Raw genomic sequence first — 24927 nt, 5'->3', positions numbered from 1 at the left:
TGATTAAATAAAGTGACAAAAAAGTAATGCATCTCTCCTGTTAAGGCAATACTCCATTAGTGTTCTCCATTCAATGAAAAATAGTTCAGTTGGGCTAGCAGTTCAGCAATTCTTCACTGGGTTAGGACAGTATTGTTAACAACTGCTGACAGTACTGTTGTAGATTCGTGAAAGCCAGTGTTCTAACTGAGAGATGCACATTCCAGAAACCACGAGGTTCCTGCCCTAATTTTGTATGGGAGTTTTTATTTATAACAACAGTTACAGTTGAGAGAAGAGGGATTGCACTATTGCAAATATTTTTGTATAATTTAACATTTTGTATGATTTTTATCAGCTGTGAAGCAAACATGGAACAGGTACACAAAAGAGTGTCTTGTGTTGATCATACTGTAATGTGTTAGTGTCGAAAAATGTGATGCTGGAAAAGCACATCAGGTCAGGCAGCATCTGAGGAGCAGGAGAGTCAATGTCGTGGGCATAAGCCTTTCATCATCACATTCCTGATGAAGGGCTTATGCCCAAAACATCAACTCTCCTGATCTTCGGTTGCTGCCTGATCTGCTGTGTTTTTCCAGCACCACACTTTTTGACTCTGATTGCTCACATCTACAGCCCTCACTTTCTCTCTGCCATTTGTTAGTGACAAGCTATTATGTGATGATGATGTGGATGTTGCTGGTTAGGACAATATTTGTTGCTCATCCTCAGTTGCAGTTGATAAGGTGGTGGTAAGCCACCTTCATGAACCACTGAGATATCTCTAGTGCAGGGGCAACCAAAGTGCTGTTGTTATTGAAATTTTCAGGATTTTAACCCAACAACAATGAAGAAATAGCAAAATACTTCCATAACAGAATAATATGTGGCTGAGAGGCACAAGTCACAGGGAAACTTGCAGGTGGCAATATTCCTATGTTTCTGTTGCCCTTGTCCATCTAGATACTCAGGAACACAGATTTGGCCGGTGTTGTTGAAGGAGCCTTAGAGAATTGATGCAGAGTATCTCCTACATGTATGTTTGCCAGTGTATGATGGTGGAGGAAATAAACACTTAAGTCAAAAAACCAAAAGAGCTGTGGATGCTTGAAATCAGAAACAAAACCAAAACAGGAATTGCTGGAAAAATTCAGCAGGTCGGGCAGATTTTGTGCAGAGAAGTCAGAGCTAACATTTCAGGTCCAGTGACCTTTCTTCAGAACTCAAGCTTCAGAACTTCAACATTTAAGTTGTTGGATATGTTGCTGAACAACTGCTTTGGTCTGCATGGCATTAAGCACTTGGTAATGCCCTGAGTGCCAAGGAGTAATTGTTAGATTCTCTCCTGTTGGAGATGGCCATTGCCTGGCACTTGTGTGGTGTGAGCTGAAAATGTGTTGCTGGAAAAGATCAACTGGTCAGGCAGCATCCAATGAGTAGGAGAATCGATGTTTCGGGCATGAGCCCTTCTTCAGGAATGAGGAAAGTGTGTCCAGCAGGCTAAGATAAAAGATAGGGAGGAGGGACTTGGGAGAGGGGCATTGGAAATGCGATAGGTGGAAGGAGGTCAAGGTGAGGGTGATAGGCCGGAGTGGGAGTGGGGGCAGAGAGGTCAGGAAGAAGATTGCAGGTTAGGAAGGCGGTGCTGAGTTCGAAAGATTTGACTGAGACAAGGTGGGGGGAGGGGAAATGAGGAAACTGGAGAAATCTGAGTTCATCCCTTGTGGTTGGAGGGTTCCTAGGCAGAAGATGAGGCGCTCTTCCTCCAGCCGTTGTGTTGCTATGGTCTGGCAATGGAGGAGTCCAAGGACCTGCATGTCCTTGGTGGAGTAGGAGGGGGGGGGGGGGGGGGGGTTGAAGTGTTGAGCCACGGGGTGGTTGGATTGGTTGGTCCGGGTGTCCCAGAGGTGTTCTCTGAAACATTCCGCAAGTAGGTGGCCTGTCTCCCCAATATAGAGGAGGCCACATTGGGTGCAGCGGATGCAGTAAATGATGTGTGTGGAGGTGTAGGTGAATTTGTGGCGGATATGGAAGGATCCCTTGGGGCCTTGGAGGGAAGTAAGGGGGGAGGTGTGGGTGCAAGTTTTGCATTTCTTGCAGTTGCAGGGGAAGGTGCCGGGAGTGGAGGTTGGATTGATGGGGGGTGTGGACCTGATGAGGGAGTCACAGAGGGAGTGGTCTTTTCGGAACGCTGATAGGGGAGGGGAGGGAAATATATTCCTGGTGGTGGGGTCCGTTTGGAGGTGGCGGAAATGACGACGGATGATACGATGTATCTGGAGGTTGGTGGGGTGGTAGGTGAGGACCAGTGGGGTTCTGTCCTGGTGGCGATTGGAGGGGCGGGGCTCAAGGGCGGAGGAGCAGGAAGTGGAGGAGATGTGGTGGAGGGCATCGTCGATCATGTCTGGGGGGAAATTGCGGTCTTTGAAGAAGGAAGCCATCTGTGTTGTACGGTATTGGAACTGGTCCTCCTGGGAGCAGATGCGGCGGAGACGAAGGAATTGGGAATATAGGATGGCGTTCTTACAGGGGGCAGGGTGGGAGGAGGTGTAGTCTTGGTAGCTGTGGGAGTCGGTCGGTTTATAGTAAATGTCCGTGTTGATTCGATTGCCCTGTGAGTATTACTTGCCACTTATCAACGCAAGCCTGAATCATATCCAGATTTTGCTGCATATTGGCAAAGGCTGTTTCAGTATCTGAGAAATCACAAATGCTATTGATTATTTTGCACTCATCCAGGCAAGTTTACAGTACACCATGCTGACTTGGGCCTTGTGGATGGTAGACAGGCTTTGGATCGTCAGTAGCTGAGTTACACACATCAGTATTCCCAAACACTGACCTGATCTCATGGACACAGTATTTATATGGTGGATTCAGTTTAGTTTCTGGTCAATGGTAATCCTCAGAAGGTTAACAGTGCAAGGCTAAGCAATGGAAATGGCATTCAATGTCAAGATGAGATGTTGGAGACATCTTGTAATAATAAAGCATGAATGTTGCTTATCACTTGTCAGCGTATACCTGTACATTGTACAGGTCACAATATATATTACCATGATCTGCTGTGGTATTTGAGGAGTTGCTGTACTTGGCATGCTTCCAACCAATGGAGAGCTTTCCTCTTGATTCCCATTGACTTCAATATTGCCAAAGCTCCTTGATGCCATGCTAATCTAAATGCTGCCTTAATATCAAGGATAGTCAATCTTATTCCCATATATGAGATAGAATTATTGTCTAGGAAATGAAGTCAATCTTTAAATTAATATTTGAATTTGATATCATATTTCTGATAACTCACAAATATATATTTCGGTTTTTATTTTTCATGTGCCACCAATATCACCTTTCAATCCACAGACTAATATATAAAATTTCAAGGCAAATTAAATAGGGTCTTGTGGCACGCCTCCAGGCCAGAAAATCCACATTCCACCTGCCTGAGGTGTGTATAGATTAGATTAGATTAGATTACTTACAGTGTGGAAACAGGCCCTTCGGCCCAACAAGTCCACACCGCCCCGCCGAAGCGCAACTCACCCATACCCCTACCCCTACATTTACCCCTAACCTAACACTACGGGCAATTTAGCATGGCCAATTCACCTGACCTGCACATCTTTTGGATTGTGGGAGGAAACCGGAGCACCCGGAGGAAACCCACGCAGACACAGGGAGAACGTGCAAACTCCACACAGTCAGTCGCCTGAGGCGGGAATTGAACCCGGGTCTCTGGCGCTGTGAGGCAGCAGTGCTAACCACTGTGCCACCGTGCCGCCCATTAAACAGATTTGCATTTGTTTTAATAACAGATATAACCGTGTCATATCTGTTATTAAAACAAATGCAAGGTCAATTAGTCCATCTGCACGCTAGTTCATTGAGGCACTGAGTGGAAATCAGACGATGAATTGTCTTTTTGCACCTCTTTATAGTCTGGGTTAAAACAATCTTGGACGTTTGTAGCACCTTGTCCTTTATGCAAACAACCATAAAGATGGGAAAACAACAAACAAACAAGCTGCCTTTTACAAGTCAATTTGGTAATATTAACCTCTTTTATCTACAGGTGTGTTATCTCCTAGAGACACGAGGTGTGTGGGAGGAAACCCACGCAGACACGGGGGGAATGTGCAAACCCCACACAGACAGTAACTGAGGCTGGAATCGAACCCGGATCCCTGGTGCTGTAAGCAACAAATGAACCACCTTACCGACCCACAAAGCATACTTGGATGGAAATCCCTATGGCGTTAAAATCAATAAAAGAGGAGGGATTGCAGTACAAGAAGAAAGTGGGTGGGTGGGAAAGAGAAGATGAGTGAACGTCTTTTATTATTTTGCGTTCCAGGTGTTTAGAATTGTTATTAATATTTAAATAAAACATCCCTATCATGTATGTTGACTTCAGCTTCAAAGCATGTGTGAGCTAAAATGAAAAGCTGGAGGCTGTTCCGAGAGACCGAGTTTAGATTGTCCAATAAACGCATTGCTCTTCCAGGATGGGCTTACTGGGAGCAGAAGGCTAAAAATAGTTTGCTGAGGCGAGTGTGACACATCTAACCTCCTGTATGACATTATTACATACATGTGAACAAAACCAGAAAATCCCCAGATTTAGCCTGTGTTGTGTTGATGAATGAATGGAATTCCAGAACAAAAAGGCAGTTCAGGGGAAGTGACAACGCTTCACGCGTTCATGTGAAATTACCATACCAATACAGAGAGTGACAGCCCTCAGCCCACACAGCAATACCACTGGTGCAATCCTTGGCTTGATCTGCACTCAGATTTCAGGCTGCTTTAAAACTTCAGGAATGGTGTTGCGCCTGGACAGTAACATCTGCCTTTAACAGGACCAGCGCCAAACAGCGGTCTGGGATGTTCAGATTACAAGAGTAAGTCGGTTTCGTAAGCCATATTTTCCTTGATTGGCAAACGCGACCAAGCATGTTATCAGGCGGAACTAAATCTGGAGCTGTTTTCAAACCAGTAATCCTCATGGCAGTTGTCTGCGAATGAATAGCGCCTGGATCGTTCGGTTCATTAACTTGTTTTGACGAAGTGTCGTTCTTGAGCTTTCACCTAAATTGATGCATTCGGACTGTTAACAATTATGAATCTTATTTAATTTTGAAACGTCGAGAAACCGCTCAATACCATATCAGGTTACAGCTATAACCGGAGTTTTGAATTGGCAGGAGTTGCACTGCGATCAGCAATATTTAATCATAAAAATGCTCATCGATATTTATTAGTGAGCATATTAAACTGAAACGCCAGGAGTCGAGAAATGTATCTTTTACGTTTGAGTTTCACAATATTCCAAGTGTATAAATTTTATTTGAATGGAGTTGAACCGACCTACAAGTTTTGATATACAGTGACATGCATGCGTGTGTGGAAGCAGGCCATTCGACCCTCCGAAGATCATCTCACCCGCACCCACCCTCCCCTGTAACCCTGCATTTCCCAAGGCTAATCCACGCAGCCTGCATATCCCTTGACACTGTGAGCTGTTTCCCATGGCCAATCCACCTAACCTGCACATTTTTGGATTGTGGGAGGAAACCAGAAAACCCAGAGGGAATCTATGCAGACACCTGGCGAATGTATAAACTCCACACAAGGCAGTTGTGGGAAGCTAGAATCCGTGGTGGGCTGTGGAATTCATTGCTGTGGAGTGCAGTGGGAGGCCTGGACGCTAAATGTCATCAAGGCAGAGATTGATAAATTCTTGATGTCACAAGGAATTAAGGGCTACAGGGAGAATGAGGGTAAATGGAGTTGAAATGCCCATCAGCCATGATTAAATGGCGGAGTGGACTCAATGGGCCGAATGGCCTTACTTCCACTCCTATGTCTTATGGTCTTATGGTCTTCTAGCACTCTGTGGCAGCTGTGCAAACCAGTCAGCCACTGTGCTGCCCCTAAAACATCTTTAGCCCTTAAACTTAGGAACGCACTTTGTGCATTGTTCTTAACTGAATATTATAATTTATCATAAATGATTTGGAGACATAGAGGGATCCATATCAAAATTCCCAAAGAAACAAAAGGCATTTGAGGAACTATGGTAGGAAGACAGAAAGGTAGGTGATTGAACAAACAACCACAGTATGATGCGGATTGTTGTGAATGACACGCGGTGAATTTTAAAATAGATTCCGAGTATATTGATAGTTGGTCACGATCGTCTTGACATGCTTTGTATACATTTGAATTCGTGATAAACAATGTTAGAAGTTGTCTTTTGTTATGAAAATTTGCACTTCTGAATACAAAAGATCAAATAATGTCATGCTATATTTCAATCAACAACAACATGCATAATGAAAATAAGGAAATAAAAGGCAGAGATATGTTGTAAAGAGTGGATCTCCAAGCCACTCACAGTATTGGGAACCATAGTCCCATCGGGCTGTTCTTTCAACTGAGAAAGACAACTAGTGGTGAGTTAAGTCTGAGGATTACCATGTCTCAGGTGCTGGGGACAAGGATGACAATGCAAGACATCTGTGTTCACCTCACTAAGGATTGGACCAATGCTATTGGCAACATAATACATCACAGCCAGTCAACCAACTAAACTGCTTTGGAATGGTAACATAATGGAATGTTATAGAGTTTGTAAATGCAGCAGTTCTCAGCTAGTGATGTTCAAACCTCATCACAGCACTTAGGAAATGTTAATGTGAGATAAAATGCTAGCTTCAGTAATGATACCTATGAATAAAATTTTGTGGTCCTGAAAGTGGCCACTTAAATGGATGGGGTGTCGGTGTTACCTGCACCCACCACCTTCTCACCTCCACTCAAATTAAGTGAGGGGCAAATAGGAAGATCAAACTTTGAGGAGTTAAGTGGCCAATTAAGGACCATTTAATAGCCTCATTCTTCCCCCGTTCTGATTAACTCAGCTGCTGGCAGACATGCCTATAACCATATCGTGTGCCCAGCAGGTGAATCTGAGCTGGAATACTGTCAGCTTGGGTGGGTACACCTTGATCAAAGGCAATCAATTCCTGATTGAGCGACTGGACATAGGACAAGGGATGCAAGCACCCACTCTTTGCTTTGGATCTTCTCACACCATCTTCTTAGAAAGATCTTCATCCACAACTCGCTTACCTTACACTTTGATCCTGGGTGTTCTTAGCAGCCTTGGATTTCTCTGTGATGCTGCTGAGTGTAAGAGCCACTGGCCTCATATTAGTTGGCAGTCTCTCTGGCAGTACAGTGACCTTTCAAGCCTAATTCCAGGCAACAGCCCACTGTTTGCCTCACCAATGTCTGACTGGTTTTTAGATGCAAAAGTTCATGCCTTAAGGAGTCAGCATGGATCAGCATCACCAGCTGACGAAGGCTCCACATCTTCCATAAGATTCTGACCCATGTCACTTCCAATATTTTATAAATGAACCAGATTTATTTTCCCTGTCTATCCTATCTGGGATACCTGAGCCACAGTTTTGTGAGTGACTTGACTGTTTTTTGAAATGGTCAAACAGGCCATTCAATAGTTAAACAAATAGCTCAGCTTCTCAGCAGCAGTTATTGATGGCAACACATATTAGTTTTGCCCCAAATCACATGAAGAATTGAAAAATGAAACTCCAGTTATTTGGAATGGTAAACCACAATAAAACATATGCTTTTTTAATTAGCCAATTGCCAGCTAAAAGATGCAGTAATTAACTGGATGTTCAACCAGCTCAGGTACTGAAGTATTCCTCAAAGCAAAGCCCAGACAACAGATATGTTATGAGTCATAAAGCATGTCCTTTTGTAACTTAGTATTCCTCAGTGAGAAAATGCATTCCTCGTCAGTTCTTATTCCCTGAAGACTTACTAGGTAATGACACCTCATTATTTAGCACGCAGTCACCACAAAACTTTCCAGACCAGTTAATGTCAAACTCTCTATCAGCTTTCCTTTCTATAGCTATCAGCATACAGCTTCCTGACTCTGTCTGTGTGCTGAGTCAGGCTTCTCCCATTCTCTACTGTTTAAAGAGAATATGTTCAGAAGGTGGTGCAAATGCTCAGCAAGCCAGCCCAGCATTCAAATAAAATACTGAGTTCAATCCAATTATTAGTTTCAACCATTAGCCCACTGTTATGGGTTTTTTCTTAAGCTGGAGAATGATCCACAAAGTGTTTGATATTCCAGACTTGCAAGAGTTTTTTTTTGTTATTTAGCCAGATTTGGAATGTTTGTCCAAAATGATTTAATAGCAGCTGACAGGAAATTATTATACATGTGAAAACTCTGATCAGTTATGCAGAGTACTTTTAAATGTATGTTTTTTTAAAATAACAGCTTTAATGCATTTTTTCTGTTTCAGATGGCTTCTAATGACCACTTTAGTGTGGAATACTCTGGGGATCCCCAACCTGGGGACTTAATTGAAATATTTAGACCTGCATATCAGCATTGGGCTCTTTATCTGGGAGATGGCTATGTTATAAATGTAGCACCTTTAGGTAAGATAAATGCATCAGAAAAAATTAGTACTGTACAACCTTTGTTTTTGTTCTCAAAGTACCTTTAGTTGAAAATGGCATTTAAGTGCTATATTGTCTGGATTCTTAAATTTTCTGTGATCTGAATAAAGACACACAATTTAAACACTAACATCAGATTCCACTCCAACCATCCTTATGCTATAACTCCCATTTAATCCTTTGTTCAGTTCTTGCCTGAGTCAACTCCAAACTGTGAGGCCAGTTACCTCAATAGATTTGAGCTCATTGTGGGACCAAAGACTTCAATAACACTAAGACATACCACACATATTTTCCTATCTCAACTTAATTGTTGTTCCTTGATTTGAGAATTGCATGTACTCAGCCACAAACTTCTGCTGTGGGTCTTCATGAGACTGAACAGGCTAATTTTAAACCCACAGATCTTTGAGCACATGGTGCAGGGTGTCCCATGAGGTGTAGGATCTGTTCTCAGATTTACTTTTTTTCCTTCCTACTCTGTTGCCGCTCTGCCTCCTTGTTACATTGCTGTAACTCAAAGCACGATGCAGCTCGAAAAACAAATTGTTGCTATTTTAACTATTGGTAGCAAGCTCCTGGCAGTCATTAATGTCAATTTGTTTTTTTACCTCAAGAAAAGCTTCAGAATGTGTATGTAACATTATCTCTGACCCCTTGCTCCCAAGACACTGGCCTTTTGAAAGTTGCAGAAATAGGACCTGGTTGTGTGAGATGCTTTTTTGCCATCTGAACACAGCATCCAATTCATTGTAATCGATGTTGTAGGAGGTTTGTATGAATGAATATGGAGTTGGATCCAAAAAGGACGTTAGTGTTTGTTTGTTGGTCCCAAGTTTGAATATGGTGGATACAGTGGAAACATTGCTAACAGGATTTCTCGATGCTCTTATGTGTTTCTGGTCCTCACATTTCAGGTTGAACGGCTGTAAAGGAATATGGTGATGCCAATTGCTCTATACACCAAGACTTTTGTTGACATGAGGATGTCTTTGTTGTCAAGCATGTACTGCCATAGTTTACAGAAGGCTGGTGCAGCTGATCTGGTGCTGACCCCTTTCTTCAATGGTGATTTTAATGAGAGAGGTGACTGACAAGGTATAGGAAGTGTTGAAGATATTTCAGAGTCCCTCCAATGTATCTGTGAAGTGAAATATTTAGACCATGTGTTGGTTTAGGCAACATTCAAGGACAGGCCAAATTTCTTGTATGCAGAATTGAAGAGCCTGGCAGTGATTTGAAAACCTGGTGCAAATGTAATGAGAAATGACACGACAGCTCAGTTTTGGCATGGAGTTGACTGAGGTTAAAGAATAAACAAATCAATAGAAGAATAGGTGAAGGAAGTCTACTTTTTTTGACTTTTTTCCAAGTTGCATCGATTTGTTTTGGAGGTTTTATTACTGCAAAGCCTCGTGTGTTCTCTCACTGTATTTTGCCAAACGCGCACATCAATTACCTATCAACCCCACCCTTCCCTCCCAAACTGTCTCTCACATCTGATTTCTACACCATCTTACCAGAGGGTATTCCCAGAACAATGCATCACTCAGTGGATATCCACCCAAAGACCAGCAGCCCTTGCACCCATGCCATCTTTGAAAGGCTGCTGTGCCAAGTGTTGGCAATCCCACATTACCACTCACCAGTAATGTCATGGCACATCAGCTAAACTGCCCATAACACCTCACTCTCCATCTTAATAGCTGTTTAACCATGCTACACAAGTTACCTGTCCTTAGTTATATCTTGTCTGAACACTCTTTCTATGTCAGTGCGGCCCTCTCCCCACTGTAGACTTGCATTGTGGCATTGTTTAGTAAGGGAACATGATGTAGATGCAAGCAGTTGGACAAATAGAAACACAAACATGAGTTTTATTTACAGAAAGGAAAAGACAACAGAAATGAACAAAGGCTGCACTAGATAGTTGTACTTCTTGAGATGGAATTGATAGGTAATGGAAAAGCTCAGGGTCTCCTGGGCACCCCAGGCCCCCTCCGGCAGTGACTTCTCACTGAGCAGGGAGCTCCTCATCGTCCTGACAGACCTGCTACTGCTCCAGGTCTTGCTGTCAGCTCTGGTCTTCCTGCATCCGCCTTCACCTTCTTAGGTAGGCAGCAACATGCTACCAGTAGCAGGGCCCATCATTCTTGCTGGAAAAGACCTAATTTGGGAGCAAAAGAAACAAAGGCTTTCTTAGCTTTTGGAAGTGTTGTGGGTGCCATGCTGACTGAGTGATACCACATGTCAGTGAAAAGGGACTATAACCCAACCCCACCCTTTCAACCTGACACCCACATCAAACCCTGAAGCTCACATTGCATTCTGCACAGACAATCATTATACTTACATGAGGTCACTTTGGTGGAGACGCAATAATTGAGCTTCATACACAACTGTGCCCTCGACTGTCTCCCAAGGGGACCAACAGCTCCCCTTGACTGGAGTGAGAACTATCACCCACCAATTTCCGATATGGCTGGTTGATTAAATGAACACACACTTGCCACACAGGCAGCTGGCACGTGCTGTAGTCTCTGTGTGTCCTTCATCAAAATGCTTCCCCACCTCAACAAACCCCACTCAAACCCCCCAAAGGACTGTTCAGCACTGACAAGTAATCTGTATATCTGTACTAAACAACCATTTAAACATCAGTGGTTAAAGCGTTTGACTCTGCCTGAAGTGTCAATGTGCCAACTGGCAACACAAGACAAGACATTAAAAGGCAAGCCAAAACTTGGCATGGATTATGCAAGAATTCAGGCCAGCACAAAATTGAATGAGCATAAAGAGAGTAAGCAAGCAGCCCTGAGATGTGGCCTGGTCCAGTTCTTGAGCCGAATGCCCGTTCACGCATATAAATGTAACCCTGCTGCAACCCATCTCAATGCTAGTTGGTAGTGTGCTCTGCACTGAACATCTGTGCCTTGTGTGTGGCCTGTCTATGCATCAGAGGTGCCAATATGATCATAGATGCCAATTTCTGTAGATCAAGGTTAATGCATCTGGTACCCATGGACTGTGCCCTGAAATGTTGCTGCCTAGTATCCAACATAGAGCTCATTTGGAGCAAACAGTGAACTGAATTATTCAGATACCTACTCTGTTTTCCATGTTGAATTTTCTCAACATCCAGCTTGTTTGACAAATTTGGTAGGATAAATATTAATAAGGAGAATCATGACGTTAACCAAGTGTTTATCAAGTGCTAATCCTGGTCAGTGTGCATCTCGCCACTGCCTCGCGAGAATTTCATAACTATGCTTGTGAAAAGCATCAAGGTGGAGTAAAAAGATCTCACATCGGGGCGGGTCTTACTACACATGTCGCTCGATTGTGCCATACACCTCCTCAAAGCCCCTGCCGCTCAGACCCATGTAAGATTCTATCCTTTGAATCTCTGCAGCTGATTGTTATAAAACATCACAAAAAGACAACAAAGAGTTCAAGGCAGTTTAAACAATCGTAGCTATTTGTATGGACCAAACACAGCTACCAAATTCCAAAGCAGGTATTTCGAACAGATCAATAACTGTATTGACATTGGAAAAGTTTACATTGTTACAGTAAATTATATTTTAGCATTTTTATTTAACAAATATACTGTAATGTTTAAAATGTTAAAATAAGAAGATTAATGGGGACCTTAGAAGCCTGCCGTCTTCTTCCTGAACTAAAGCAATCTTACTCTCTTACTAAGTCTCTCTTTTCATTCAACAGAGGAGGGACCAGCTGCGTCATTCACTAGTGCAAAGTCAGTTTTCAGCAGGAAAGCAATGGCAAAAATGCAACTACTTAAAGATGTTGTTGGGCAAGACACTTTCAAAATAAACAACAAATATGATGACAAACACACACCTTTACCAGTTGATGAAATTGTTAAGCGAGCAGAATTTCTGATTGGTCAGGAAGTGTCGTATGATTTGCTTGGAAATAACTGTGAACATTTTGTCACTTTACTTCGTTACGGTGAGGGTGTATCTGATCAGGTACGAAAGTTGTTTGAAAAGCCTATCGCATGTATGATTATTTTGTATGATATACTCACTTCAGCTAAGAAGACAGATGTAAGGTGCAGAACTCAGACTGATGTAAGAATCATTGCTGATGCTAGTTTCCTTTGGGTTCTTTACTCCACACCTTCAGATTTGTGCAAACACAAAGGAACAGCCCAAATTAACTTTGCGAAAAAATTGCTATTCCTGAATGGGTATCACATTGAAAACTGTACATGAACAAAATGCTCATTAATTCACAAAGAAATGATATTAGTAAGCATTTGATAAAATGATGCCTGTCAATTTCTAAATAGCTCCAAAGTGAGTTTTGAGAAGATTTGTAGCTCAAGTTTTGGATGTAGGTTTATTCACTGAGCTGCAAGGTTCATTTCCAGACATTTCGTTACCCTACTAGGTAACATCTTTAGTGGGCCTCAGGTGAAGCAATGCTGAAAATTCCTGCTTTTTACTTATATGTTTGGGTTTCTTTGGGTTGGTGATGTCATTTCCTGTGGTGATGTTATTTCCTGTGGTGAAGTCAATTCCTATTCCTTTTCTCAGGGAGTGGTAGATGGGGTCTAACTCGATGTGTTTGTTGATAGAGTTCTGGTTGGAATGCCATGCTTCTCGGAATTCTCGTGTGTGTCTTTGTTTGGCTTGTCCTAGGATGGATGTGTTGTCCCAGTCAAAGTGGTGTCCTTCCTCATCCATATGTGAGAATACTAGTGAGAGAGGGGCATGTCTTTTTATGGCTAGTTGGTGTTCATGTATCCTGATGGTTTGTTTTTATTCATGGTAACCCATAAACCCACCAACACTCTAAAACAGCAGCTAATGAACTTGAAAGCCCCTATACAGACAGCAAGCAAGACTAACGTCAGTTACAAAATACTGTGCAAGGTCTGTAACAAACACTACATTGGACAAACAGGCAGAAAACTAGCCACCAGGATACATGAACATCAACTAGCCACAAAACGACATGACCCTCTCTCACTGGTATCCTCACATACAATAAGGAAGGACACCACTTTGACTGGGACATTACATTCATCTTAGGATAAGCCAAACAGAGACATGCACGAGAATTCCTAGAAGCATGGCATTCCAACTGGAACTCTATCAATAAACAATCGAGTTAGACCCCCATCTACCACCCCCTGAGAAGAGGAACAGGAAGTGACTTCACCACAGGAAATGACATCGCCAACCCAAAGAAACCCAAACATATAAATAGAAAGCAGGAATTTTCAGCATTGCTTTGCCTGAGGCCCACTGAAGATGTTACCTCGTAGGGTAACGAAACGTCTGGAAATGAACCTTGCAGCTCAGCGAGCTCTGAAGTAGATGCCTCTATCATAAAATGTTTTTGAACGACCATATATTGAAATGATTCTTTAATGTTTACTTTTTAGCATGTTATTTAATTAATGGATTCCCACAATATCTGACCAGTTCTATTAATGTATTGTTAAATACATTTTTGTTTCCTCAGGCAAACAGAGCTATAAGTGCCATTTCCTTTGTAACGGCTGCCGCTGGTGCCTTCTCACTGGTTGGACTATTTCAAAATAGATCAAGGCACAGAAATTATTGAAAGATGGAAAAGAATTAAGTGAAAGTAATTAAATATGAAAATTGAGACAAATCTAAAATAATTGAACAAAAATATTACTTCATGTCTTTTGTTGCCATCTTTTCATAAGTTTTAAACATTTATATTCAACCATCTTTAGCCAAATTGTTAATTTATTTTTTCTAGAAAAATATGGTAATTTTAAGTTTATCAAATCTTCTGTTATATAAAATTAACATGTTAATCCTAAAAATGTAATTGCATAAATTTTAATCAATATTTCCACACATTAACCTTGTACCAAAAAAAATTCACCACACACAATATATATTTGTGCATGTGGGTCTTTGTCTGTCTGTGTGTGTGTCTGTCTGGGGTGGGGGTTGTGAGTGTGAGAAAGTGTGTGTGTGTGTGTAGTGAGTGCAGAGTCTGCAGTTACATTGCACTTTGCTCAAAAACCACATAGATTCATTTCGAACTCTGAGCTCAAAACCTGCATGAATTTATGTAAAACTCTGTTATTTCACTTTTTAGATTGGAATCAATCTAAACATCAGGTCATAGACAGAGAACACAGGGGGCTAGCACCTTCAACACATTGTCTAGCTGTCACCATTGTTAACAGCTAACCCGAGAATGCAACTTTAAAAAAAAGGGTTTTGTGATTTACACATGAAAGAAGTGAAACTAACAGATGAAAGGCTTAACAGACAATCAATTCTTCAATGTATAATTTCAGTTACATCACATTGCAAATTTTTGCTATAAATTCTGTGTTACGATCGAGCCCTCCACAATCACCTGATGAAGGAGCGTCGCTCCGAAAGCTAGTGTGCTTCCAATTAAACCTGTTGGACTATAACCTGGAAGTGATATAGATAGACTTAAGCAAAAGGATAAAAAACGAGAAGGAAACTCATTGATTCAGTTCCAGGGAGAAAAATATAGGACAAAGGCCAGTAAAACACAAAATAAAAATGAAGCATAATTGTGGCACTTATCACGTCTTGTGGTTCACTTTATGGCTAAGTGACACCATTATAATTTATATAATGTGAATAATCCAGTGTAAACCGAAATGCAGGATAAAACAATGCATCTCCCCAGTGGAGGGATCTCTACGCGGGAGTCCTCCCCCTTTCTCTCAGGGAACTGGGGTGGAGGGTGCTGCACGCAGCGGTCCCCTGCAACCGCAGATTGCGGTGGTTCACGGACTCCCAGCCCAACTGCTTGTTCTGTGGTGCTGTGGAGTCCATGGACCATGTATATATTGGGTGTGGGCGCTTGCACTCCCTTTTGATTTTCTTAAAAACCTCCTCCTCTGCTTTTGGTTGCACTTCAGTCCCACGCTCCGATCTTCAGGCACCCGGTACGGAGGAGGGAGGGCAGGTCTGAAGACCTCCTTGTGGGTCTGCTCCTGGGCATGGCCAAACTGGCCATAAACAGGTCGAGGCAGCGGGCCGTGGAGGGGGTCGTTAGGGCCGACTGCCTGCCCCTCTTCCGCGGTTATGTTAGAGCCCGGGTGTCCTTGGAGAAGGAGCACGCGGTGTCCACCAACACCCTGGAGTTGTTCAGGGAGAGGTGGGCGCCACAGGGAGTGGAGTGCATTATTTCCCGTCCAACTCTATTTTGATTTAATCCCTGCCCTCCCCTTCACTGTTTGATCACACAGCATTGCCCTTTGATGTGAAGGGCAGTGCTTGTCACAGGCCACTCGGGTGTTTCCTTTCTTCTTGGTGGTGGGAACTGAATAAAGATTCGTGCACCTTGTGTCTCTCACTGTGTCTCACACCTGCACATACACACACCATGGGTGCTGGGGAAAAAATAAGCCCTACTGCAGTTAGGCGGTAGTATGGGGGTTAAAAAAATAAACAGGAGATTCAGGGGTTCTGTTCACTCTGAAAGCTGGCTAAAAAAGTAAAACAACGCGTCGTATAGGGATTGATAGGAAAGGAGTGACACGATAAATTGGGAACTTTGAAGGAATGGCAGAGCAGTCAGGATTGATGGGGCTGAGGAGAGAGTGAAATCTGGAATTGAGAGAAGGTAGAGAAAGTTATAAATAGACGAAAAAAGAGAAACACACACTCTTGAAGAGGAATACAAATAAAGAAGATGGAGAGAGACAGGTTAAGAGGTTCTCCCTTTGAAAGGAAAAAAGACCATGAATTTCTTTGTATGTGCTCTCACTCCATTACAAAATTGTGTGTCTAATTAGGAAAAGGGGACTACTTCTGATGAAACTACTAAAAACAAGAAAGGACAAATATTAAGAATAATGTTTGGGGATAGTAATTTCTTTGAGACATTTGAGTCTGAAATGCCAGCTCATCTCTTGTGGCTGTAATTTAACCTATTGTAGAAAATTATACTAGGACAATACAGCGCTGTAATGTTCTATGTTGTATGAATATATATTTACAAAGGTGAAAGGATATTTACAATAAAGTATCACTCATGCCACCTTGTGGCCAACTGCTTCATTTACAGGTATGAATGTACTGAAGTACTTGATTCACAATTGCTTTTTGCCGGCATTACCTTCCAAATGTAAGGGTTCAGAGATGACTTGGCAAAGGGAGTCCAAACTAAACCATGGAGTCTAAGGGGGCAGCCCCTTGAGACCTAATGCATATTAGCCAAATGAGGTTTTACTAAAGGAGGCTTGAGAGCAGATGGATGGCTGCCCACCATATGGCTGTTGATGTGGTCAGTGACTGGCTTGCTCAGTCACCAATGGGAGATCGTATAGCATGAAATCATATAACTTGCAGGAACTGCTGATGAAGGTGCTTGCGACATATCAGAGTTAAGTGCAGAAAAATGCAACAGTTTTTGCATATCACAAACATGTTTAGAGGCGGATGCAGCGTGGGCATTGATTTTCAAAAGTACCAGATGAGATCAAGATGCAGCAGAAGCTTTCTTGGAATGGAAGAAAATACGACATCCCATTACCACTAGCATAAGCCCGCCAGTATGGTCAGTCTGAAAATGGACGGATCATGGAAAAAAACGGACTCAACCTGTGAGCCCACCTTCTGGGCAATAAAGAGGTACTGAAAACATTATCTTAACTGCCCACCATACCTTGACCAAGATATTATTAGAGAGAACGTAAAGGATGATCCAATTATAAATGGCTTTGATGTAAAATTGAAACCATTAGCACAGCCAACGTTGGCAAGGAATGTAACCTATGAGACATTTGCATCGTGTAAAGCTTTTGGGATGCTGAAGGGGGTATGCATGCCAGTACACACCCGAAGGAAGGAAGATGTATGTGGATGGGTGCAGCTCTGTGGTAGAAGGAGAAAGAAGACGGCTTGTGAGATCTACAACCCTGCTGAGGTAGTTAGGGTTGGCTTCAATAATGCCCTCTAGCCCAGGAGTACTCAGCAGGCCAAACTGGAAGCAGTAACATATTTGGTCACCTATCTTCAAGAGTTCCAATGCTGTTCACGAGTTGTTCAAATTGATTGTTCACTTGGAACTCCTGTGCAGGGTATGTGATGAGTTGGGCCAGGAAAGGCTTTACCTTAGTAGAAGGAAAGCCTTTGGTCTTCACACCCATGGTGAAAGCTATATTGAAGGTAGAGACTAAGCCACAATATTTCATCCACAGGTAAAGGCACATTCTAAGATGGATATCAGGTGGGAAAACAACAAGAAGGCTATTGAGTTGGCAAAAGAAGGGGGTAGAAAGCTAACTGCTGGGATCTTTACAAGTCAGGAATGGTGACAGCTGTATTAGTCAGAACAGAAACAGTGTCTGTATCACTACCATGGATCTAAAGGAAGTAAAATACAAAGACTCAATCATTGGGCAGCACAGTGGCTCAGCAGGTAGCACTCCTGCCTCACAGCGCTAGGAATCCAGGTTTGATTCCAGCCTCGGGTGACTGTCTATGTGGAGTTTGCACATTCTCTCTGTGTCTGCATGGGTTTCCTCTGGGTGGTCTGGTTTCTTCCCACAATCCAAAGATGTGCAAGTTAGGTGAATTGGCCATCGTGTTCAGGGATGTATAGGCTTGGTGCATTTTGACAAAGTATTTAATGACCAAAGCAGGGGTTCATTTTCTGCGTGGAGCTGAACAGCTGCTGGGTCTCCAGCGGTCCTCTGGGTGCCAGAGACTTAGTGCACATTTTGTCCTTGATTAGATGCAGAGACGTGTCAGGTAGGTACTGTCCAGATTGTGCTCGTGAGTCTACTGTAGAAAGCATACTCACCGAGGTGAAAGTCTCTGAGCAGGAAGCGGGTTCAAGTAAAAATTGTGCTGATACATCCTTTAAGGGGTCAATTGACTTCCTCTTCAGAGTTAGAGGTAGAGAAGGAATTGCCGGCCTCTGGTGGTAGTCAGAGGTTTGCTGGAGGTTGCTAAGGCCTGCATGAAACAAGAGTGGAAATTTGTTGTCCAAGAATAACTCTGTGGGTCTTATGGTCCAAAGGCTTAAGCAGATTAAGAATCAGTTCGCAGTGGTAGCATTTGGAGAGCAGTGCAGCACAGCACCATTGCAGTTAATCTCCTTACAAATTCTAGAGGAGGAGGTGTGTAGGTCAATTTTGTGTTTATTCAAACAATCTCACTCTTAGCCTGGCTAAATAGAATTCTGTCTAATATGCTGTCTCACATCTGTCCAATCTTGTCCTGACATCTTGCTGATTGTGCTATCTTCAACACCTAGCCCAATACATACAAAAAAAACTTAAACCTTTATGCACATAATGTTTACATTTCATTCTTGTATAATAAACAGCAATCTTCCATTCTAGATCTTTCTCTTATCCTGTCTATAGGAATCTGTTTCTACTCTATTTGATCTCAAAGTTGACACAAATCTTAGAGGGTACAAAGTTCCTCAGCAGTCATTTCTGCAAACATGGACACTTTGGGTTTTAAAGGTTAATTCCTGATGAAATGTGCCCTACACCATGTAGCTTGTAAAGTTTCACCTTAGTCCTGTTATGGAGTCTTAGAGTCATAGAGTCATACAGCACAGAAACAAATCACTGACCAGACATCCCAATCTGACCTAATCCTATTTGCCAGCATTTGGCCCATATCCCTCAAAACCCTTTATATTCATATACCCATCTAGATGCCTTTTAAATGTTGTAATTGTACCAGTCTTCACCACTTCCTCTAGCAGCTCATTCTACTTACATGCCACCCTCAGTGTGAAAAAGTTAATCCTCAGGTCATAGAGTCATAGAGATGTACAGCATGGAAACAGACCCTTCAGTCCAACCGATCTATGCCGACCAGATATCCCAACCCAATCTAGTCCCACCTGCCAGCACCTGGCCCATTTTCCTCCAAATCCTTCCTATTCATATACCCATCCAAATGCCTCTTAAATGTTGCAATTTTACCAGCCTCCACCACATCCTCTGGCGGCTCATTCCATACATGTACCACCCTCTGCATGAAAATGTTGTCCCTTCGGTCTCTTTTATATCGTTCCCCTCTCACCCTAAACCTATGTCCTCTAGTTCTGGACTCCCCGACCCCAGAGAAAAGACTTTGCCTATTTACCCTGTTCATGCCCCACATAATTTTGTAAACCTCTATAAGGTCACCCCTCAGCCTCCGACGCTCCAGGTAAAACAGCCCCAGCCTGTTCAGCCTATCCTTGTAGCTCAGATCCTCCAACCCTGGCAACATCCTTATAAATCTTTTCTGAACCCTTTCAGGTTTCACAGCATCTTTCCGATAGGAAGGAGACCAGAATTGCACGCAATATTCCAACAGTGGCCTAACCAATGTCCTGTACAGCTGCAACATGACCTCCCAACTCCTGTACTCAATACTCTGACCAATAAAGGAAAGCATACCAAACGCCTTCTTCATTATCCTATCTACCTACGACTCCACTTTCAAAGAGCTATGAACCTGCATTCCAAGGTCTCTTTGTTCAGCAACACTCCCGAGGACCTTAACATTAAGTGTATAAAGCCTGCTAAGATTTGCTTTCCCAAAATGCAGCACCTTGCATTTATCTGAATTAAACTCCATCTGCCACTTCTCAGCCCATTGGCCCATCTGGTCCAGATCCTGTTGTAATCTGAGGTACCCTCTTCGCTGTCCACTACACCTCCAATTTTGGTGTCATCTGCAAACTTACTAAGTATACCTCTTATGCTCGCATCCAAATCATTTATGTAAATGACAAAAAGTAGAGGACCCAGCACCGATCCTTGTGGCACTCCACTGGTCACAGACCTCCAGTCTGAAAAAAAACCCTTCACCACCACCCTCTGTCTTCTACCTTTGAGCCAGTTCTGTATCCAAATAGCTATATCTCCCTGTATTCCATGAGATCTAACCTTGCTAATCAGTCTCCCATGGGGAACCTCGTTGAATGCCTTACTAAAGTCCATATAGATCACATCTACTGCTCTGCCCTCATCAATCTTCTTTGTTACTTCTTCAAAAAACTCAATCAAGTTTGTGAGAAATGATTTCCCATGCACAAAGCCATGTTGCCTATCCCGAATCAGTCCTTGCCTTTCCAAATACGTGTACATCCTGTCCCCCAGGATTCCCTCCAACAACTTGCCTACCACCGAGGTCAGGCTCACCGGTCTATAGTTCCCTGGCTTGTCTTTACCGCCCTTCTTAAACAGTGGCACCACGTTTGCCAACCTCCAGTCTTCCGGCACCTCACCTATGACTATTGATGATACAAATATCTCAGCAAGAGGCCCAGCAATCACTTCTCTAGCTTCCCACAGAGTTCTCGGGTACACCTGATCAGGTCCTGGGGATTTATCCACCTTTAACCATTTCAAGACATGTCCTTTTTAAATCTTGCCCCTCTCATCTTAATTCCATGTGCTTTAGTATTGGACTCCCCTAACCTGGGGAAAAGATCTTGGCTATTCATCCTATCTATCTGGCACTCCAGGGAAAAATGCCCCAGCCTATTCAGCCTCTCACTATAATTCAGACCCTCCAGTCCCAGCAACAAATTTGTAAATCTTTCTGTACCGTCTCGAATTTGACAACATCTTTCCGATAGAAGAACAATGAGAATTGTATATAGTATTCTAAAAGTGGCCTCACCAATGGCCTGTACAGCCACAACACAATGTCCCAACTCCTATACTCAATGTTCTGACCATTAAAGGAAATTGTACCAAACACCTTCTTAACCACTCTGTCTACCTAAGACTCCACTTTCAAGGAACTATCCACGTGCATTCCTAGGTCTCTTTGTTTGACAACACTCCCCAGGACTCTATTATTAACTATATAAGTCATGTCGTGATTTGCTTTACCAAATTGCAACACCTCACATTTATCTAAACCAAACTGCATCTGCTACTCCTCAGTCCATTGGCGCAACTGATCAAGGTCCCATTGTACTCTGAGATAATTATCTTCACTGTCCACTATACCACCTATTTTGGTGTAGCCCCTTTGTTAAAAAAAAATTAGTTCATTACCACGACAGCACAATGACGCTTGGTGGGTTGGTTGACTTATGAGGTCTTCACATGAGCTCTTCTCTGACCAAACCCAAAATGTTGTCCTCATAAGAAATGAGGAACCTGATGTCTACCCCACCCCCGCCAACCTTGAATTTGTCAGCCAGACTGTAATTATTTCCTGAAATGAGACTGAAGTAGGAATTGAGTGTGATTGAAGTTGATAGATGATCAGTTAATGATAATGCATGAGCAGGAGGTCTGATGAGGAGTCCCCAGTGAGTGAGTAAGATGTGCAGGAAGGGTTAGAAGTTCAGGAGGATGAGGTGGTGACAGCTTTCAATGCACATGATGCAGAAATCAGTGAGAGTTGTAGTCTATGAGCCTTTGTGAAATTAGTTTGCAGTGACAGAAGTAAACTGACTGGTAGCCCTTTGAGTATGAGAAAGCACAGAGACAAGATGATGATACTTCTTCTTGTGGAGCGCAGAAAATCATTGTCATTATTCTTGCTCTGCTGGGAGTCAGAAAAACTGAAGGGTTTGAAGATGGATAAATCACCTGGACCAATGTACTCCACCCCAGAGTTCTAAGGGAGATAGTTGAAAAGATAATGGAGGTATTAGTGGTGATCCTTCAGGAATTGTTAGAATCAGGAAGGGTCCCAGATGACTGGAAAATTGCTAACGAGACATGCCTATTTAAAAAAGGAGTAAGGCAAAAGATAGAAAATTACAGACTAATTAGTATAACCTCAGTTGTGGGTAAAATCCTGGGATCCATTGTGAAGGATGAGATTTCTGAATACTTGGCAGTGTCTGGTAAAATAGAGCAAAGTCAGCATGGCTTCATTAAGGGTAGGTCATGCTTGACAAATCATCTCAAATTCTTTGAGGAAGTAGTGAGCAGATTAGACCAAGGAGAGCCAATGGATGTTAACTACCTGGACTTCAAGAAGGCTTTTGACAAGTGCCGCACAGGAGGCTACTGTGTAAGATAAGGGCCCATGGTGTTAGAGGCAAGGTGGTAGCATGGATAGAAGCTTGGCTATCTGGCAGAAAGCCGAGAGTGTGGATGAAAGAGATCTTCTCAGGATGGCAGCAAGTGACAAGTGATGTTCCACAAGGCTCAGTGTTGGGACCACAACTTTTCATTTTCTAGATTAATGATCTAGATGTAGGAACTGAGGACACTCTGGCTAAGTTTGCAGATGATACAAAGATAGGTAGAGGGGCAGTAGCATTGAGGAGGCAGGAGGCTGCAGAAGGATTTGGACAGGTTAGGAGAGTGAGCAAAGAAGTAGCAGCTGGGTTACAATGTGGGAAAGTGTGAGGTCATGCACTTTGGTAGGAAGAATAGAGGCATGGGCTATTTTCTATGAAGAATAGAAGAAAATTCAGAAGTCTGAAATGCAAAGAGACTTGGGAATTCTTGTAAACTTGCAGGTTGAGTCAATAGTTAGGAAGGCAAATGGAATGATGGCATTTATTTTGAGAGGATTTGAATATAAAAGCAGGGATATACATCTGAGGCTTTATAAGGCTCTGTTCAGACCACATTTGGAGTATTGTGCACAGTTTTGGGCCCCATATCTCAGAAAGGATGCCCTGGCCTTAGAGCATGTTCAGAGGATGTTCACGAGAATGGTTCCAGGAATGAAAAGCTTAACATATGAGGTTTATTTGAGGGCTCTGGGTCTCTACTCAATAGAGTTGAGAAGATGAGAGGGGAATCTAATTGAAACATACAGAATAATGAATGGCCTGGACAGAGTAGATGTTGGAAAGATGTTTCCATTGGTAGGAGAAACTAGGACCTGAGGGCACAGCCTTAGAGTAAAGGGAAGACCTTCTAGAACAGAGATAAGGAGAAACTTTGTCAGCCAGGGATTGGTGTATTTATGGAATTCAGTGCCACAGGAGGCTGTGGAGGACAGGCCATTGAGTATATTTAAGACTGAGATAGGTAGGTTCTTGTGTATCAAGGGGATCAAGAGTTACAGGGAGAAAGTGGGAGAATGGGGTTGAGAAACGTTTCAGCCATGATTGAATGGCGGAGCAGACTTGATGAGCTGAACAGCCTAATTTCTGTTCTTGTGCCTTATGTCTAATGGTCATGCTTCACTCAGAACTCAGACTGATCTGGGCTGCAATTTGTGTCCAGGTTGGATGTGTCTGGTGGCGTAAACGCCCGTTTTGGTCAGGTGGGAAAAGAGGTGCCTTCCTCTCCACTATCCTGTCCACCAAGCCCTTCAAGTCCTTGTCCATAAAGCAGGAAGCAAGCTGTCTTTTCTTCTGGGCAATGTCATCATGTAGAGATTTGAACACTACAGTGTGATAGTTATTCCTGGCTTGCAGCATCAGAAATAGTTTGCTTTGAATATCAGAGGCATGTCTGCCAGAAGGCCTCAGCACTTTCATCACCTCTGTCACACGAAACCCTGAAGATGGCACCCACTGCCCAGATCATAAATAACTGATGGAGAGCAGAGGATAGCAAGAGAAGTATTGCCCTGAGCCATAGTGTACCAGATGCTGTGAATCTTGTTTGACAAACTGAAAATGGGTAAATATTTCCTACGGTAATTATACAAGTGTGCTATTAAGGTGTTAAAATATATCTTCTGCTACCACATTGAAAAAGGAAATCAGCACACATTCCACTGTTGGCACATGCACAATGCAGTTAACATCATCTTACGCTCTCATTGGCCATTGAATTTTCTCCACTTGCCACTTGCCTTGCTGCCCATCCCAGTCATGCTGACCCCTGCTCACTGCCCTGCATGCCAACCCCCTTGCTGGCTTACTCACCACCTTCCTTCACTTCCTCCCCCACTTTACTTGACGGCTGGTATCAGGTGCAAACCAAGAAATAACACGTTAACATTTTATTGCAACAATACTCTGAACTGGGATAGTTTACTGCCTGGGGCATGATAAATAAACTCTGCAAGTATAAAGATTAGGGATATATTAGCAATACAAACCTGTAAAAATGAAATGTATTATCACTTTAGAGATATTGAAATGAGGGAGTGAATTGTTGTTAATATTTATCTGCTTTCATTCATGAGTTTTTGAGTGGTGTTTTACAGATGTATACTGAATTTAGGATGCTGTTTTTTCACAACTGAGCCTAATTTCAACATGAAGTTCTCTGCACTATGGTGAGCCATGTGTGCAAGTACTGCAATTCCAATTACAATGACTGCAACTTCTGCAGTCATGGTGGCAACAAGTGCAGTCTTAAAATAAATCTGTACATATTGGTGGGTCAACGTATCAGAGTCAAGAGTGTAGTGCTGGAAAAGCATAGCAGGTCAGTTAGAATCCAAGGAGTAGGGGAATCAACATTTCGGGCAGAAGCCTTTCATCACGAATGAGGCTTTTGGGCCGGGGGAGGGGGTGAGAGATAAATGG

The 24927-nt window shown here is 42.8% G+C and overlaps 1 protein-coding gene across 1 annotated transcript; it reads left to right on the top strand.

Moving 5' to 3' along the window:
* The first annotated feature begins 4621 nt into the window (after positions 1-4621).
* On the top strand, positions 4622-14395 carry plaat1 (phospholipase A and acyltransferase 1). The gene is made up of 4 exons (XM_043702935.2): positions 4622-4880; positions 8331-8469; positions 12217-12485; positions 13990-14395. Exons 2-4 carry the CDS (start codon positions 8331-8333, stop codon positions 14089-14091), a joined length of 510 nt encoding a protein of 169 aa, XP_043558870.1. The 5' UTR covers positions 4622-4880; the 3' UTR covers positions 14092-14395.
* The last annotated feature ends 10532 nt before the right edge of the window (positions 14396-24927 follow it).

Source organism: Chiloscyllium plagiosum, unplaced genomic scaffold, assembly GCF_037043375.1.
Source record: "Chiloscyllium plagiosum isolate Xiang-an unplaced genomic scaffold, Cpla_swu_hap1 HiC_scaffold_13, whole genome shotgun sequence".
NCBI lineage: Eukaryota > Metazoa > Chordata > Chondrichthyes > Orectolobiformes > Hemiscylliidae > Chiloscyllium > Chiloscyllium plagiosum.
The sequence above is the reverse complement of the archived record's forward strand: the minus strand, read 5'-3'. Positions and strand labels throughout refer to the sequence as shown.

What these genes read in the sequence shown, in the direction of transcription:
- plaat1 (XM_043702935.2), top strand. Translation starts at nt 8,331, where the DNA reads ATGGCTTCTAATGACCACTTTAGTGTGGAATACTCTGGGGATCCCCAA. An exon ending in TATAAATGTAGCACCTTTAG is followed by an intron (nt 8,470 to 12,216) that starts GTAAGATAAATG and finishes TTCATTCAACAG; the next exon opens with AGGAGGGACCAGCTGCGTCA. An exon ending in GTGAGGGTGTATCTGATCAG is followed by an intron (nt 12,486 to 13,989) that starts GTACGAAAGTTG and finishes TTGTTTCCTCAG; the next exon opens with GCAAACAGAGCTATAAGTGC.